The sequence below is a fragment of the Carcharodon carcharias genome, chromosome 9 (assembly GCF_017639515.1).
Source record: "Carcharodon carcharias isolate sCarCar2 chromosome 9, sCarCar2.pri, whole genome shotgun sequence".
In the NCBI taxonomy this organism is placed as follows: Eukaryota; Metazoa; Chordata; class Chondrichthyes; order Lamniformes; family Lamnidae; genus Carcharodon; species Carcharodon carcharias.
Window position 1 is genome coordinate 44633724 of NC_054475.1, and position 18193 is coordinate 44651916.

General features: G+C 41.4%; 1 protein-coding gene across 1 annotated transcript in view; it reads right to left on the reverse strand.

Annotated features, from left to right (window-relative positions):
- Positions 1-4550: 4550 nt before the first annotated feature.
- Positions 4551-18193, reverse strand: part of LOC121281871 (peroxisome proliferator-activated receptor delta-like) — a 91311-nt gene continuing 77668 nt past the window's right edge. Inside the window, exon 7 of the mRNA XM_041194960.1 lies at positions 4551-10270. Coding sequence (XP_041050894.1) covers positions 10023-10270 — 248 coding nt within the window. The 3' untranslated portion in view covers positions 4551-10022. The remainder of the gene's footprint in view (positions 10271-18193) is intronic.

The following is an 18193-nucleotide window of genomic DNA, read 5'->3' on the forward strand; positions in this document are numbered from 1 at the left end:
TTCTTCCAAAAGGTACACAGAAGACGGCTCAGTAAAGTCATCGCAGTCTGACGTTTTATGCTGGATTGTATGACGTGAAGCCCACAGACAGTGCAGCCTCCTAGTCCTTCCTGTCCTCTATCACGGTGGTCTTAGACAACAGTACACGGGAGAGTCTGGACAAACCGCTAACTCCTGACAAACTGACTAAGGCCCTTGAGTTGTTTGAGAACAGTAAGACTCCCAGAAGCAACGGCTTACTGGCTGAGTTATATTTGGCTCCGTGGGACTGGATCGGCCCAGGCCTGTTAAAGTGTACGAGAATATGCTTCTGGCCAGCAGCATGTCAGAATCCAAGAGGAAAGGCATCGTCACCCTCGTCTACAAGTGGAAGGGTGAAAGGGAGGAAATTAGAATTTGGCGACCCATTTCACTGCTGAATGTGGACTATAAGATTCTGTCCAAGGTCATCGCCAATCAGGTCAAGTCTGCTCTGGAGTTGGTGATCCACCCTGACCAAACCTGCGCTGTGCCCGGCAGGAAGATCTCAGACAGCCTTGCGCTACTCAGGGATACGATTGTCTATGTACAGGACAGGGGTGTGGACACCTGCCTCATTAGCCTGGATCAGGAGAAGGCCTTTGACAGAATATCGCACACCTACATGGTGGATATGCTCTTCAAAACGGGGTTTGGGGAGGGAATCCGCAACTGGATCCAATTGGTCTACATTAACATCAGTAGTGCAGTTTCAATCAACGGGTGGGAATCTGGAAGCTTTCCAATTAAATCCGGAATCAGGCAGGGCTGCCCTCCTTCCCCTGTCCTGTTTGTGTGTTGCATCGAACCCTTTGCTGAGTCCATTAGCAAGGATCCAGGCATGAGGAGTGACAATCCCAGGCAGTGGAGGCGCTCAGGTCAAAGGCTCCCTATACATGGACAATGTTGCCGTCTTCTTCTTGGATCCGCTGTCGGTGCGCAGACTGATCAACATCAGCGACAAGTTCAAACTGGTCTCGCGAGCCAAAGTAAATCGTGGCAAGAGCGAGGCCATGTTCTTTGGGAACTAGGTTGACCGATCCTTTGTCCCCTTCACCATCAGGTCAGATGGCCTGAAGGTGCTGAGAATATGGTTCAGAGGGCGTTAGAAACTGGAAGGAGCGAGTGGCTACAGTGGAAAGAAAACAGGGCATGTGGGAGCAACGCTCCATCTCCATTGCAGGTAAGAATCTGGTCATCAGGTGTGAGGCACTCTCACTGTTGCTGTACGTGGTGCAGGTCTGGCCCATTCCTCACTCCTGTGCGATGACGATCATCCGAGACATCTTTTGCTTTATCTGGGAGTCAAAAATGGATCATGTCTACAGGGACGCAATGTACAAGCCTCTAGATAAAGGGGGAAAAACGTGTCCAACTTCGCCCTCATCCTGATGGCCACCTTTGTGTGGCTGCATCGAGCTGTGCATTGACCCTCGGTACGCAAACACCAGAATTTTGCACTAGGTTGGTGGGCGGGCCCCACTAGCTCGGCAGCGGGAGGGCAGAACTCCACCGTCGAAGCGGGCCCCACCGCCATTTTAAGTGGGTGGGCCAATTAAGGCCCGTCCAGCAGTCTGCCCGACAGGTGCAGAGGGGGAGGGATTTCCTAACTGCCAAAGTGTGCTCTTGAGCGTACTGCTACCTGAGACTAAGTGCTGTCTCAGGGAGATCACTAACAGTGCTTCAAAGTGTCAAAATAGAAAAATAAAAATTATATTAACATATCCCTCTTATATGACAATGTCACACGAGATGGGACATGTTAATAAATCTCACATAAAGTTTATTTAAGATTTTTAAAACAGACATGAAACCTCATCCCGCCAGTAGATGAGGTTTCACGTTTTATCAGAAGCCCACTGGGGCTCCTGGCCTGTCCACCAGCATTAAGGTTGGACGGGCAGGGCCTTTAATTACCTTAATTATCCTGTCAATGGCCTCAATTGGCCATTGACAGGTTGGCAGGCGGGCGGACAGCTGATTTCGCTGTCTGCCCGCCTTCCTGAATATTTAAATAGGGCAGGATGATGTCGGGGGTTCCTCCCGACGTCATCCCGCATCATTTTCCCGTTGGCAAGCGGGCCCCGCCCCAAGTGTCACTACGTGCTGAGGTTCTACCTGTCCCCGGTGTTGTGAAAGATAGGTCTGGCCATGCTGCCGCGGAATGTTCCAAGTAGTTGGACCATGCCACACCACCTGTCCCTTGTGGAAAAATTTATGCAGAGAAACACTTTTGACCACAAGTCCATCAGGCAGTGATTGGCACTAGAGGCCCTGAGGGAAAAGGGGATGGTGGATCCTGTGGTTCCCCGAGCAGACTGTCAAAGTCATTTGGCAGAATGCCTCATCGTCAGAACTTTCCAACAAGCACCAAGATGTAGCTTGGCTGGTGGTGAGAAAGGCCCTCCCTGTCAGATTCTTCCTGCATGCCAGGAGTCTCATCCTCTCTGCACATTGCCCTTGAGGTGGCTGTGGTAAGGAAGAGACTGTTGTTCACTTGTGGAATGTGCCTTTGCAAAGAAGGTCTGGAGAAAGATGCAGTGGTTTTGTTGAGGTTCATCCCGGGCAGTGCTGTGACACAGGACTCTGTGCTCTATGGGCTGTTCCCAAGGACACAGACTTAGACAAACATCAGATGCAGCTGGAGGATCATCAACTTGGTGAAAGATGCTCTTTGGTCTGCCCGAAACTTGTTGGTCTTCCAGTGCGAAGAGTTGTCCCCGGCCGAGCGTTGCAGACTGGCACATTCCAAGTACAGGACTGCATGCTGAGGGATGCACTAAAGCTTGGGGCAGCCGCCGCAAAGGCGCAAATGGGGAAAGGTTGCTGTCTAAGACCTTTTTGCCATCGTGCACCGAGGTGCTGGGAATTGTATAGACTCCCCAGGCTGTACGGCTCACAATGAATGTATGTCGTGAAAATTAAATGTTATCATAATTGTATTGAAGCACCTCAGAGTGCAACGTGATCTATGTAGATAAATTGAATACCGTTGCACTGTTTGTAATGACAATATTGAAATGTCTGTAATGTTCATTGATTGTATGGAGCACCTCAAGATCCATGTGGGAAATGTGAATCTGATTGTACTTTTTGTGATGGCCATTTAGAAATGTTTTGTAACGTTCTTTCTGATATTTTAAGAATAAAGTATATTTTTCAAAAAAAAGTGTTGTCAACTAATTGGGGAAAGGTCACGGTCTAAGAACTTTCTGCCATTGTGCACCAAGGGGTTGGAAATTGTATAGGCTCCTCGGACTGTATGACTCACATTGAACGCATGCAGTGAATACTAAATGTATCATAATTGTATTGAAGCACCTTAGAGTGCAACATGATCTATGTAAATTGAATACCATTGCATTGTCTGTCTATCATGACCATATTGAAATGTCTGTAATGTTCATTGATTGTATTGAAGTACCTCGTGATCTATATGGAAAAGTTGAATCTGAGTACACTTATGTGATGGCCATTTAGAAATGTTTTGTAATGTTCTTTCAGATATTTTATGAATAAAGTACATTTTTCCAAAAAAAAAAATGTCAATTAATTGATGGAGGTCTATTGGTAAGAATTACTTTGGGGTCTGACCTATATAATAGAACTTCCAGTTAGATGTATTTACGATACACCACCGCCGCCACCACCACCCCCGTGTCAGTCAGGCACATCTATTGCCTTTTCTTCTTTCTTCTTCTTGGAGTTCTTTGGGATTGAGGATGACTTTCTTCCACTCCACGGTGTTGTGGGTCCTGAGGTGACTAAAACGTTCAGTGCTGGATCTGCACACTCTGCTTGTTATAGCCTATTAAGACAGCAGTAAGACTACTGTTTTGATATCAACTCCCTAACCACCCAGTTTCAACAAGCCACAATAAGTCAGAATCTTCATGACAACTGAAGTGTTTTAGAGATTGCTCTTTCCTGTAAAATCATTTACACCAGTTCGTACAACAGAAACTTGCAACTGCTTATGTTTTATTCTGGATTAATTTTTATTTCAATTGTCTGGTCTATTGAGGTAAGAGGCTTCAAAAATGATATTTTAACATTAGGTACAGGGCAAGCGAACCCAACTTATCTGCAAGTCACAGCGCCATTTATTATCTTCCACATATTACAGAAAGCTACCTTGTATTTTCCATGTGTTTTTAAAACAGGTCATTTTTGACCTCATTAAACCTGAACTATTGATTTACATTAACTGAGGTTCACTTCAGAGATTTAATTTTCAATAGAAATCTCAGCTTATCAGGAACAACTTTTGGGTGGAAAAAATACTTGGTGAAATTGGTTAGTACAGCTGAGTGAAAGGTGCATTCCATGGGACAATATAACAAACTTTAGAATTGGCCTTGAATGATTGATATCTGCAGAATTTCAGCAAAAGGCCTTACATATGGGCAGTCCTTAATAGTAATTTTTAGTACCATCTTTGCCACTGAATGTTTTGTAGAAGTCATGAATGATGCCACAAAAATAGAGGTTTCAACATAAAAAATATGCAGTTTTCAGATATTTAATTTTTCCAGCTTTTACTTTGAAATTTATTGCATGCTTCTTAGGACATAATACATAACCTACATACAGTATCAAAAAATCTTACTGTCCTGAGATGTGACATAAAAATGATACCCATGTCTTCTTTAAGACATTAGTATAATTAGAACATGAATGGATGAATAAAGCACCTTGCACGTCTAGGTGCCAACCTTAATCTGTTTTGTTCAACCATAATGAAATCCTTTCCTATGGAGGTAATGGCTAAATTTGTGTCTAACCTCTGAACATAGAATATACACATACCTTGTAACTGATATGGTCACAGTAACTATGTAAACAAAGGAAGCTAGCCTGGGATGATCAAATAAACAAATCAAATCATGGTATTGAAATAGTTCAAATAAATGGCACAGTGCTTTTAAGTCCTGAGTAGACACTTGTGTCCGTGTTTCCTGTAGGTACTATATTGAAGACATGGTGAATGAAACATCCCACCTATTCATGTCCGTGCAGATATAAAAACAGGGAAAAGTGCAAATGTACAATTACCTGTCCACAGGACAAGTAGAATTTGTCAGATCTAGTACTCCGATTAAGGTAAAACCTCAAAGAATAGAGATAGAATTACAAGTGTTGGCCTCCATTGAGAGATAAAAGGACAACTATTTAATTTGTGCAACTGTTTTGTGTACACATGCATCTGAAACCCCGTTCATTTGTTTTGGAAAAATTGAATATGTAGTCGACAAATGATGCACTTTCATCTCCGTGGCCAGCAATATATTCCCGTTTTGTAGTGTTTCAATGGTAGACCTAGCCAGCAAGGAGTGTATGGTAACTGAACCAGACAACTCCTGGTGCAAGAAAATGATTGAAAGAGGTAATTCTTGTTCAGTTTTATTAGTATATTGGAGGGAAATGCCTAGGTCCCCTTACCTCTGATAAAATAATGTTCTGCTGCTAGTAAGACGGTACAATGGCAGACAATATTTGACTACACTGGTAAGGTGATTTTAGCTCATCTTCAACCTTGGCCACTGGGAGAGAGTTGGGTTGGTTTGGTTACAAACAGTTTTTAAAATTTCTGGGTTCCAACATAAAACACATCCTTACACTGGAGTTTTTAAGAAGCTCTTTTAGTACAAAAATACTATCAGTGCAAACAGCACAACGTTAGAACCACATTGACCAGGTAGTGCATAGCCTATATAACAAAAGTAATGAAAGGAAATAATCTTATTAACAAAAAACACATTAACCAAACAGAGGCATTCTGTTTAGGTGACAAAAAAGACAATCTTTAACAAGACACACAGTCTGAAAAAATACATACGTCAGTTTAGCAAAACATACATGATAACGCTTATTTATTGCATCTTCCACAGATAGAATACCCTAGTACTAAACAAAAATGATTTTAAAAGATTATAACTATTGGGTTCAAACTAATTAAATTGATATTTATATTTAAATTAGTATTAGAGTCTATTAGACTAAAAACTTAAATCCATTTCCCAGTTGCCTTTTGCAATCATTGCATTAGGCTCATTACATATGTAGAAAAAAAACTAAGACAGTTTGTGGAAGATCTCTCAGTTTAAGAATGTAACAGACAATTCAAAGACAAATACAGTTGGTAATGCACCTGGAGGGCGCTAACGCACTAATAACACCATTAGAGTCTGAAGCAAATAGTCAAAAAGTGCATAAATCAATTTCAGACTTTGTTTTTCTTTACGTTGTCTTTCTTCTGCCTTGCTATCAGTTATAGTTATTCATTGCCAACAAGTGATATTAAATAAATCTGCTTGACACCTTAAAGGAAGCCACACAAAACGTGACATTGGGATGGTAAAATGCCAATATCACACGAATAAATCATCCTCATTTCCTTTAGAATGTCACAACTGGAATCTATCAGAAACATCAATGGAAATTAAATAGCTCCAGAAAACCACAAATGTATTCAGTATTTCCTTGTGAATTTAATTTGGTGCAACCCCTTCCACAGAAAGTGTATGTAAAGGTTTGAGATTAGCTGTCACATTAACAGTCTTTACAGTTTATTTATTACGTAGGTTTTCATCATTTCTACCAATCAACAATCCTTTCTGCATTATCCTCCTTCAACTCATGAATAGGCAAACAGGAAACTCTTCCCCATTTAAACGCTTGTATTGCTCAATACTGAATCACCAAGTAAACTAATTAGTGATTTAAAAAAACCTGAATTCATTAAAGATTTTTTAAACTATCAGCTTCCTGCATTCACAGTAATTATTTTACCAGTGAGAATCTGCATTCAGATTTTCCAGCAACCGCCTGCAGAATCTGTTTGTGTTGAGCATGAATTATCAATATTTTATGGTAAAGCCCTGAAAATAATTTGCTATGTGAACAGTATGGGCATCTACGGGTGTAAAGTAAGCACAGTATATATTAATTATCTGGCTAGGGTCTAATGGAAAATGGCAATAGGCAGTCAAGTCCTGTCTTGATAGGAGAAATCCATCACTGTGCTACTGTTACACACTACATACTTGGATCCCCCTACAAATGTCATGGACAGTGGTGCAAATATAGATACTCATTGCTCATTCCCCCCTCCTACCCATTTCACTGCTCACTGACGTTGGTCCCACATATTATAAATCATCATAAGGACACTTCTCCTACATCTCTGTGCTTTATATAGTGAATAACGTTGCTGACCAAAAAAAAACACCAGGTCCAATCTTCAAATTTTGATCCATAGCCCTCCTGTAAAGCACCTTGGTACATTTTATTATGTTAAAGGTGTTTTTATATATGCAAGTTGTTGTTCTGAAGTGAAGAGTTTGGCAATATCTAGTGGAGATTGGCAACTAGCCTCAGCAATGTCAGGGTATAGTAGGGTAAAATTAATAAAGTATTTCCCACTCCTAATATCCATCCAGTACTCCTGTTGGAGGGTCACATGTGGACGTTGTTAGAGAGGATTGGCCTCAGCTTTGATGCAACCTATATGGTCAAACCTTTGCAGTCCAGGCTCAAGTGAAACATTTAAACAATTGGTCAATTGCACAAGGTAGTGGAGGGCACCTAATTGGAACTATACCCCAAGGAAGGAGTAAACATCTCTAGGAGAGGTCTAGAACACTGGCAAGGGAAGAAAACATTTAGAACAAAAATCACACAGCATCAAGGGGAAAACAGATAAACACAACTAAAAGAAATGTAAAAAAAATTATAGCTATTTGAAACAAACAGTAGCAAAACTCATTTCTGGATTCAGGTTCCATGATTTAATCGCATGTCAATATTACAAAGTCCCCTGTAATTGCCCTTCCCAGTTTTAAGCTCCAGGACTGGTACTTGTCAGTCTTCATTATGCCCACCAGCACATTCCATTGGTCAATCAGTTCCTGTTCAGGCTAGCTGCATAACTAAACTAACAGCCAATTCCAGCAGGCATCCCCAACTCTGAGTGTACCACCAGGACACATCAGAAACTTCCCCAAATTCTCTTTAAGAGACCTAGCAATAAAATAATTCTAAAATTATAGCAGTTAAGTCAAAACTACAACTGGATGTAAAATATCATAAAACTGTAATACTGCACATTTGTGGACTTAAGGAAGAATTTCCACTTATGGCTTAACCTACATTACTTAATGGCTGATGCAAGGACTATCCAGTACCCAGTGTCAAATGCGCACTGAACTAAATTTAGTATCAGCTATACTTTGGAAAAGTTTGGCGGTGTAAAACTTTCTGGTATCATGCAGGTAGAAAACAAAATGCTGAATGCCAGAAATCTTAAATGAAACCAGAAAATGCAAAGCAGGCCCACTAGTGTCTGAAAAGTAGATGATGACATCAAGGGGCCTACAACAGGAATTTATTTATTTTCTCTCTTCAAATGCTGATGGGCCTGCTTATTTCCAATATCATCAGTTTCTGAATATAATAGTTTTGTATTGAAAGATACCATTATCAGTGCAGTAGCTGAGCCAGCCAGTCACAAACCAATTGCTTGGAGACGCTGCTCTATTTATCTTGTTTCACTTGTGCTACCAATTGTTGAAACAATCCTTGTTAAAATGGCTCCTAGAGAATAAAATTCCAGCATTTCCCTGTCTATCAGAATTCACTACTCATAGGGAAAAATAGTGAACACAGACAAGACCAAATCTTTTCAGAAAGTTGCTACAACATAGAAATGGGAGAGAGGCAAGAAATAAATGTGGATTTTTCCTGTCTCCATTGAGAAGCAGAACAGAATGCAAAGTAGAACTAATAGGACCTATCAGTTCCCCATGGGAGTGTAACTAGTGATACCAAATTAACAATTTTCAATGCAAAGAGAAAACACAGATTTGGCAATTAAGGTCCAACCAGAGATTTCGTTACTAATTAGAAAAGCATCAAAATAATTTCATGGCTTCCATTTATGGTAATATTTCACTGTTTAACAAAGTTTATGGCTATATTATTTCCCCCCAAAGATCAACAATGATGTAAATAGAGTGCCTCATTAAAGGTTCCTCACTAATCTCAATTAACTCATTTGGTGAATTTAACCGCAGCAAGGAAGGAATGCCCCAATAAACAGTCCAACACTATAAGCCTTCTATTGATACCCTTAGAACAAATGTAAACACAGTTTGTGAAATGTTAGGTAAGGGGTCAGATTCTCCCAATCCTACATTTTAATCCCCAACAGGGAATTTACAAATGTGTCCTCAACAGAGTTTGGCAAGCAGGTGCGGCTGTCAGATATAGAAATGTGAAAGAAGTGACTTGAAAAACTTGAATGAAATTCTTCATCAAAGAAAGAATTGCATTTATCTAAACACTTCATCATATTTCTGTGAAATCTCTCAAAGTGCTTCAAAGTCGTTTTGAAAGGCAGTTAATTACTAACTTCAAAAATGCCACAAAAGGAAGAGTTAATGGCTAGCCCTGTAAATGTATGCACATTTCTTAACTAAACACTTCGTGGAGCATGTTCCTTTATACTATGGATTGTTATATAGTATAAGCCACATTCATTGCAGCAGTTCATATAATTTCCATACCCTCTAATTATATAGACCAGCAAAATGGATGTATATTGTTGGGCTCAGCATGCTTAGTACCATTGGATAGTTATGTAAAAATTTGCTTTCTGACCAAGGTTGCATCTACCAATTGGAGGTTTTAGTACTGTAACCAAGATCACAAATAACAACACAAAATTATTTATTGCAGTCAGTCAGTAGTGTTGTAAATGTTTTTGATGTCCTACAATTTTCAGCTTTAATTATTATGGTTTTGCTCTGCTGACTTCAAATGAGTCAACTGCAACAAACCAAATGAAGAACAGAAAATTCAGAAGAGGAGTGTCCAGTTACAGATACTTTATGTTTCCTTGCGTACTTGCGCAGAACTATTTTGGTGAGAGTTCAATGGAGCCATGTTTGGTTTTGAGGGGTGGGGGTGCAAAATTAAGCTGTATACTGAATGTGCAATGTTTGTCAATACATGTCCTTGTAGATCTCCTGTAACAGTGGATGTAATGAAGTGTCTGCTTCAGTTTTCTTAATCTTCTGGACAAGCTGTGCATTCTCAGTCACTAGTTGGCGCAGGTCAGCCATTTTCTGCAGGAGCTTTGGGAAGAGGTACTGAGAGTCTGGGTGGTTAGTTTGCAAGTGTAGGCTCAAAGCTTGGAGAATACTGTCTTGCATCTCTTCAATCTGCTTCACACTCATCAGCCCAGGACGGTCTACATTAAAAGCAAAAAAACATTAAGGACCAGTTTTTTAAGCGTTTTTTTGATCTGGACTGGTTGTTCAGTGGTGCTCAAGAATAGAGCATTTTTCACCACCTTCATTTCACTGTCATGGCCAGAATTTATTGCCCATCCCTAACTGCGAACAGAGGCCATTTCAGAAGGCATCTAAGAGTCAACCACATTGCTATGGGTTATGTCATGTGTAGGCCAGACCAGGTAAGGACAGCAGATTTCCTTCCTGAAAAGGACATTAGTGAATAAGATGGATTTTTACACCAATTGACAATGGTTTCATGGTCATCATTAGATTTTTAATTCCAGGTTTTTTATTGAATTCAAGTTTCACTATGCCGTGGTGGGATTCGAATCTTGGTCCCTAGACCATCACCCTGGATACCTGGAGTACTAGTCCAGTGACAATACCACTACACCACCAGCTCCCCTCTTTAGTCTCCTTCCCCTCCCACACCTTCCTTATTGGCAAACATTTGACTAAATCCAGAAAACGGTAGCACAGCCAGAGGACGCTATGAACTTAGATTACAGGACAACTTCCTGAAGCTGAAAGTTAAACCATACTGGCACGAGAAGGCACAAACTGACTGTATTTTACATGTTATATTGGCTTGCCTTGATGGTAGTGCTGCAATATAACAAGGTAGGGCTAATGCCATTGAAGGAATTTAAAATCATGCCAGGTGATGATGTTCTAAGACCCTTCCTGAGGCAATACCTCCACTAGCAATGAATGTAAACTGCAGCTGGTGTCGCTAAGGTCTACTATTTTTAAAGACCCTGAGTAGGCTGACTCTTGGAATTCCTGTCCATGAGAAATACTATTTTTATTTAATTTCCTTATACTGAGGGATGTCTTGAAAACCAAATATCAACAGTGAGTGCGAGAGGAGGACCCTGGGACAGGCAGTCAGCAGTCCCTAGAGGAGAGTGCAAGAGGACTACCCTGGGATAGGCACTCAGCAGCACTTAGAGGATCTAACATCTAATCTACGCTTAAGTAAGAGTAAGGGTAAAATAAAAGCAAAGGCCCATATTCTGTTTAGTTAAGATGTGCCTGCGGAGCTCAGTCACGTGATTTGCACATCCTGCACTATGTGGGAAATCCTAGACGCTCCTGGCGGTCCAGAAGACCATGTGTGCAGGAGTTGCCTCCAACTGGAGCAACTCGAGCTCTGGGTTTTGGAGCTTGAACGGCAACTGGGGGCACTATGGTGCATTCACGAGGCTGAGAGGCTCGTGGATAGTATGTTTCAGGATGTGGTTACACCACAGCTTAAGGAAGTGCAAGCAGAGAGGGAATGGGTGACCACCAGACAGAAGAAAGGACCAGGCAGGTAGTGAGGGAATGGCCTGAATGCACCTCACTCGCAAACCATTTTTCGGCCTTGGAAAACGGTGAGAGTGATGGTTCCTCTGTGGAGGCCAACCAGAGCCAAGGCCATGGCACTGTGGGTGGTCCAACTGCTCAGGGCGGGAGGGAGAAGTGTGGAAGGGCAATAGTGGTAAGGGATTCATTACTGAAGGGAGTAGACAGGTGCTTCTGCAGAAAGCATTGGTGGGTAGAATGAAGGAAAACACAAAGGGGTTTTTTAAATATATAAAGAGCAAGATAATAACTAGGGAAAGAGTTAGGGCCAATTAGGGATCAGAGGTAATCTCTGTGTGGACCCAGAAGACGTGGGTGCAATCCTCAATAAATACTTTGCGTCGGTCTTCAAAATGGAAAAGGATGACGCAGTTATTAGACATCAGGGTGGAGGACTGAAATATTAGAGGAAAATAACAGAGAGAGAGGAAGTACTAGCGCGTGTAGCTGCCTTAAAAGTGGATAAATCTGCAGGCCCGGATGAGATGCATCCCAGGCTGTTGAGGGAGGCAAGGAAGAGATATCAGGGGCCCTGCGGTAATTTTCGAATCCTCTCTGGCCACAGGTGAGGTGCCAGAGGACTGTTAACATTGACAATTATTAATAAAGGGAGAAAGGGGTAAACCAAGAAATTACAGGCCAGTCAATCTAACCTTGGTGGTGGAGAAGTTACTAGAAAGAATCCTAAGGGACAGAGTATATCTGTACTTGGAGAGACACAGATTAATCAGGGATAGTCAGCATGGATTTGTTAAGGGAAGGTCATGCTTGACAAATTAGATCAAATTTTTTGAGGAGGTAACTAGGAGCGTTGCTGAGGGTAATGCATTTAATGTAGTCTACATGACTTTAGCAAGGCTTTTGATAAGGTCCCTCATGGCAGACTGGTCAAGAAAGGAAGAGCCCATGGTATCCAAGGCAAAGAGGCATGCCGGATCCAAAATTACTGAGAGGCAAGAAGCAGAGGATGATGGTAGAGGGATGTTTCCGTGACTGGAAGTCTGTTTCCGGTGGGATTCCACAGAGCTTGGTATTGGGGCCCATGCTGTTTGTGGTGTACATAAATGATTTGGACTTAAATGTAGGGAATATGATCAAGAAGTTCGCAGATGACATGAAAATTGGTAGGGCGGTAAATAGTGAGGAGGATAGCTGTAAACTGCAGGAGGATATCAATGGGCTGGTCAGGTGGGCACAGCAATGACAAATAGAATTCAACCCGAAAAATGTGAGGTAATGCACTTGGGGAGGAAGAACAAGGCAAGGGATTACACTATGAATGGTAGGACCCTGGAAAGTACTGAAGATTAGAGGGACTTTGGTGTGCATATCCATAGATCCATGAAGGTAGCAGGGCAGGTAGATAAGGTGGTTAAGAAGGCATATGGGATACTTGCCTTTATTAGCCAAGGCATAGAATACGAGTGTAGGGGGGTTATGCTGGAACTGTATAAAATGCTAGTTAGGCCACAACTGGAGTACTGCTTGCAGTTCTGGTCACCACATTATAGGAAGGATGTGATTGCACTGGAGAGGGTGCAGAGGAGAGTTACCAGGATACTGCCTGGGCTGGAGATTCTGAGCTATGAAGAAAGATTGGATAGGCTGGGGGTGCTTTCCTTGGAGCAACGGAGATTGAGGGGGGACCTGATAGAGGTATATAAGATTATGGGGGGCATAGAACGAGGTGCTTTTTCCATTAGTAGAGTGGTCAATAACCAGGGAGCATAGATTTAAGTTAAGAGATAGAAGGCTAAGAGGGGAGTTGAGGAGAAATTTTTTCACCCAGAGGGTTGTGGGATTCTGGAACTCATTGCCTGAAAGGGTGGTTGAGTCAGAAACTCTTGTAACATTTCAGCAGTATTTTAGATATTCACATGCATTGCCATAGCCTCCAGGGCTATGGGCCAAGTGCTGGAAAATGGGATTAGGGCAGTCAGATCTTTGTTGACCGGCATGGACACGATGGGCCGAATGGCTTCCTTCTGAGCTGTACATGTCCATGAGTCTAGGAGTCTGTTTATGGTAGTTTTAAATCATAAAATCCCAATTCTGAGAATTTGGCAGCTGGGGGCGCATGCTACTTGCTTTGTTAAATGTATTTTCTATAACCTGGCAACAGGCTCATAAAATCTAATTATTTATCTCATGGACACTGGGGTGTCCAAATTAAAAGAATATAAATCAGTTAGAGTACCACAAGCAGCGTCAGTTTTCTGGAAATACACACTAGTAGCCATTTTTAAAATAAATATTGGCTTTTGGTAAGCTATTCAACTGTAAGGAACTAATTGCCAAGCGGAATATCCTCCTTATCAGCTCACAAACACATCCAGTCAGGGTTGCGGAATAGTGATCAGAAGTGAGAATCTTGGCTGATATTTTTTCTCACTAACTCTGCTTGCCCAGAAGTTCGAGAGAGGAATGGAAGGGAGAAAGAAGGTTCCTTGCCATCAATGGAAAAACACATACACAATTTTTCAATGCCTGCTGTTGAAAAGTCATAACCATTACCTTTAATAGTCTATCTGCAGACCACAGAAGTTGTGGAATGGGGCTGGGGAAGCAATCAAAACTATCGGCAATGCGAAAACAGCTCTTAGACCGTTCAGGTCAGATAAACACTGGCCCAATCAGCTGAAAAATATGGTTCTTGTAGAAGAATTTATATTTATTGCTAGTTGCACTGTGCCTTTGGCTATGTGAGAACATACCACTTACTGAGGTGGTTCTCTGTGGTGACAGACATCACCACATTTATATATGATAGCTTGAAGCAGGGCTGTCTCCAATAGTTTTGCTGAAACAAATTCATCATCGCCTTCTTTTTAATAAACTGAACATTTAATGTCAGTACTGAGACTTTGTTTGCTGCAATAATCAGTGTTTACAGATCAGGATTTGTCCAACTCTCAGTTTTATGATGATGCGCTTACCCAAGAAATGTTTCAGTGTGGTTATGTTGCTTTAGGCTGGCATTTTCAACTACTTTAATATAATTTTTCACTTGTCAAATAGGTCTTGCATACTAAACAAGTAGGCTTGGCTCCTCCATAGACTAATATCAGAAGATTAACTTAAGTTTGTCTATGAAGTTGGTGAAAAATACATTTACAAAACATGAGATTAATATTTTCCCCTAATGATTTTCAAAATGCAATGAAATTTCACAAGTCAGGCAGCTTGTGGTTCATAAATATAAAAACAAAAAATCTGCGGATGCTGGAAATCCAAAACAAAAACAGAATTACCTGGAAAAACTCAGCAGGTCTGGCAGCATCGGTGGAGAAGAAAAGAGTTGACTTTTTGAGTCCTCATGACCCTTTGACAGAACTGAGTGAATTCAAGAAAGGGGTGAAATATCAGCTGGTTTAAGGTGTGTGTGTGTTTTGCTGGTTGGGGGGGGGGGGTGGAAAGAAGAGAAGTGGAGGGGGTTGGTGTGGTTGTTGGGACAAACAAGCAGTAATAGAAGCAGATCATCAAAAGATGTCACAGACAACAGAACAAAAGAACACATAGGTGTTAAAGTTGGTGATATTATCTAAACAAATGTGCTAATTAAGAATGGATGGTAGGGCACTCAAGGTATAGCTCTAGTGGGGGTGGGGGGAGCATAAAAGATTTAAAAATATTTAAAAATAATGGAAATAGGTGGGAAAAGAAAAATCTATATAATTTATTGGAAAAAACAAAAGGAAGGGGGAAGAAACAGAAAGGGCGTGGGGATGGAGGAGCGAGCTCAAGACCTAAAGTTGTTGAATTCAATATTCAGTCCGGAAGGCTGCAAAGTGCCTAGTCGGAAGATGAGGTGTTGTTCCTCCAGTTTGCGTTGGGCTTCACTGGAACAATGCAGCAAGCCAAGGCCAGACATGTGGGCAAGAGAGCAGGGTGGAGTGTTAAAATGGCAAGCGACAGGGAGGTTTGGGTCATTCTTGCGGGCCCACATGTCTGTCCTTGGCTTGCTGCATTGTTCCAGTGAATCCCAACGCAAACTGGAGGAACAACACCTCATCTTCCGACTAGGCACTTTACAGCCTTCCGGACTGAATATTGAATTCAATAACTTTAGATGTTGAACTCCCTCCTACATCCCCACGCCCTTTCTGTTTCTTCCCCTTTCCTTTTGTTTTTTCCAATAAATTATATAGATTTTTCTTTTCCCACCTATTTCCATTATTTTTAAATATTTTTAAATCTTTTATGCTCCCCCCACCCCCACTAGAGCTATACCTTGAGTGCCCTACCATCCATTCTTAATTAGCACATTCATTTAGATAATATCACCAAGTGTAACACCTATGTGTTCTTTTGTTCTGTTGTCTGTGACATCTTTTGATGATCTGCTTCTACCACTGCTTGTTTGTCCCTACAACCACACCAACCCCCTCCACTTCTCTCCCCCCACCCAAACCACCACACACACACACAAAACCAGCTTATATCTCACCCCTTTCTTGGATTCACTCAGTTCTGTCGAAGGGTCATGAGGACTCAAAACGTCAACTCTTTTCTTCTCCGCCGATGCTGCCAGACCTGCTGAGTTTTTCCAGGTAATTCTGTTTTAGCTTGTGGTTCATATCTACTGCGACAGTTAAGTAACTCTAAACCTCAAAGTCAAGCTCAAGGCTCAAGGGGTAAATAAATAACCTGCAGTTAAAAGTGAAGCTTTTAAGGTAACTACTCGTACAGCCATATGAAGCCCAAGATGCATTTTCTGGTTAGTTAACTGACCTCAACCAGTGCAGTACAATTGGCCTCTGTGCTCCTTATGGACAGGAAAGGGATAACCAGCCAGGATTCCCACAAAGAATTACTTTGCCGTGAAATAGGAAGAGGTGTTACTAGTGGATCTAGGAAAGTTGGCCAGGGTTCCTGGTCTCAATAGATAATCTGTGACCCAGTTGGAAACAAGTTTGCTGGATCAAACTTGGTTGTGCTGCCTTCTGTAGTTGCATAGTCTTCTCATTCATTATCTGTGGTCATTCTTCATGTGTGACACTAAAGCGGCTGTAAAACTATACCCCATCCAGAACAAATGTTGAGAAAAGTGACAGGAAAAGCGGGAGGAAAAAAATAGGAAAATTGCAAATGGTAATAGTGATGTGAAGGGAGTCATGAATGCAGATGCAGGCAGTGATGGTAAGAAAGGTAGGGATTTATAGGATGGAGAATGTGGCTGGGTCAGAAGGGCTCAGGTGGAGAAAGTAGTATTCATAATAGGTCAAAAACAAAAGAAGGGGATGAGAGCAGAGCAACAGCCAGAAATTGAGCTTTAGGCAATACAGGTAAAATAAAAACTAAAGGATGCAAAGTGATTGTACCAGGAGAAGGAAATATGAAACATGTGGGTGAAACATTAAAGCTGATGGTTAGGGTCTATGGTCCAAATAAATGTTCTTTATATAAATACATGGAGAATAAGGATCAAACTGAATGAAGTGTAAGTGCAAATCCAACTTGGAGGGTATGACATGGTAGTCATTATTGAGACATGGCTGCAAGATGGTTAGGACTGGGAACTAAATATGGCAGGTTTTAAGGACTACAGGAAACATAGGGAAATAATAGAGGGGACGAGTAACCTTAGTGCTTAGCGTACAATTCAATCACTTCAATGATGAGAGGATATACTGAGAAGTAAGCTAGCATTGGAGATTTTATGGCTAGAATAAAAAAAAGGATTTAAAGTTGTAAGTGATAGATTGTATAAATGCAAAGGTTAGACAAACATTTGGCAAAGGCAGAGCGGTTTTAATGGGGGATTTTTAATTCTTATAAAGAGTGGGAAAACCAGACTTGCACATTTCAGAAAGGTAGTGAATTTTTTGAGTGCTTTCTGCTTAATATGTCCTAGAACCAACAAGGGGAAAAGGCCACATTATATTTAGTAATGAGCAATGAGCCAGATTTAGTTAACAGATGTTAAGCATTTATCTAATTGCGATCTTATGATTAAATTCAACATTTTGTTTAAAAGGGAGAAATGTGAAACATTCATTAAGGTTCTTTTAACATTAACATTCATTAAGAACTAGGGGTCACATTCTGAGGATACAGGGTAGACCATTTAGGACTGAGATGAAGAGAAATTTCTTCACCCAGGGAGTGGCGAGCGTGGGGAAATCACTACCACAGAAAGTAACTGAGGCCAAAACATTGTATGTTTTCAAGAAGGAGTTAGATATAGCTCTTGGGGCGAAAGGGATCAAAGGATATGGGGAGAAAGCGGGAGCAGGCTTTTGAGTTGGATGGTCAGCCATGATAATAATGAATGGAGGAGCAGGCTCAAATGGCTGAATGGCCTTCTCCTGCTCAGATTTTCTATGTTTCTAGATTTAGGTAAAGCTGACTGCGATGAGATAGAGTGCCCACACTACACTGGTCAAATCCATTAATGGGTACTAATGACAGATGATCAGTGGCAGGGGTTCAAAAAGAGTTCAGTATGATACAGAATCAGTTTATAACACTAAGGGGCAATAACTCTTCTTGACAAAAAGCCATGGACAACTAAAGAGGTAAGAGAACAC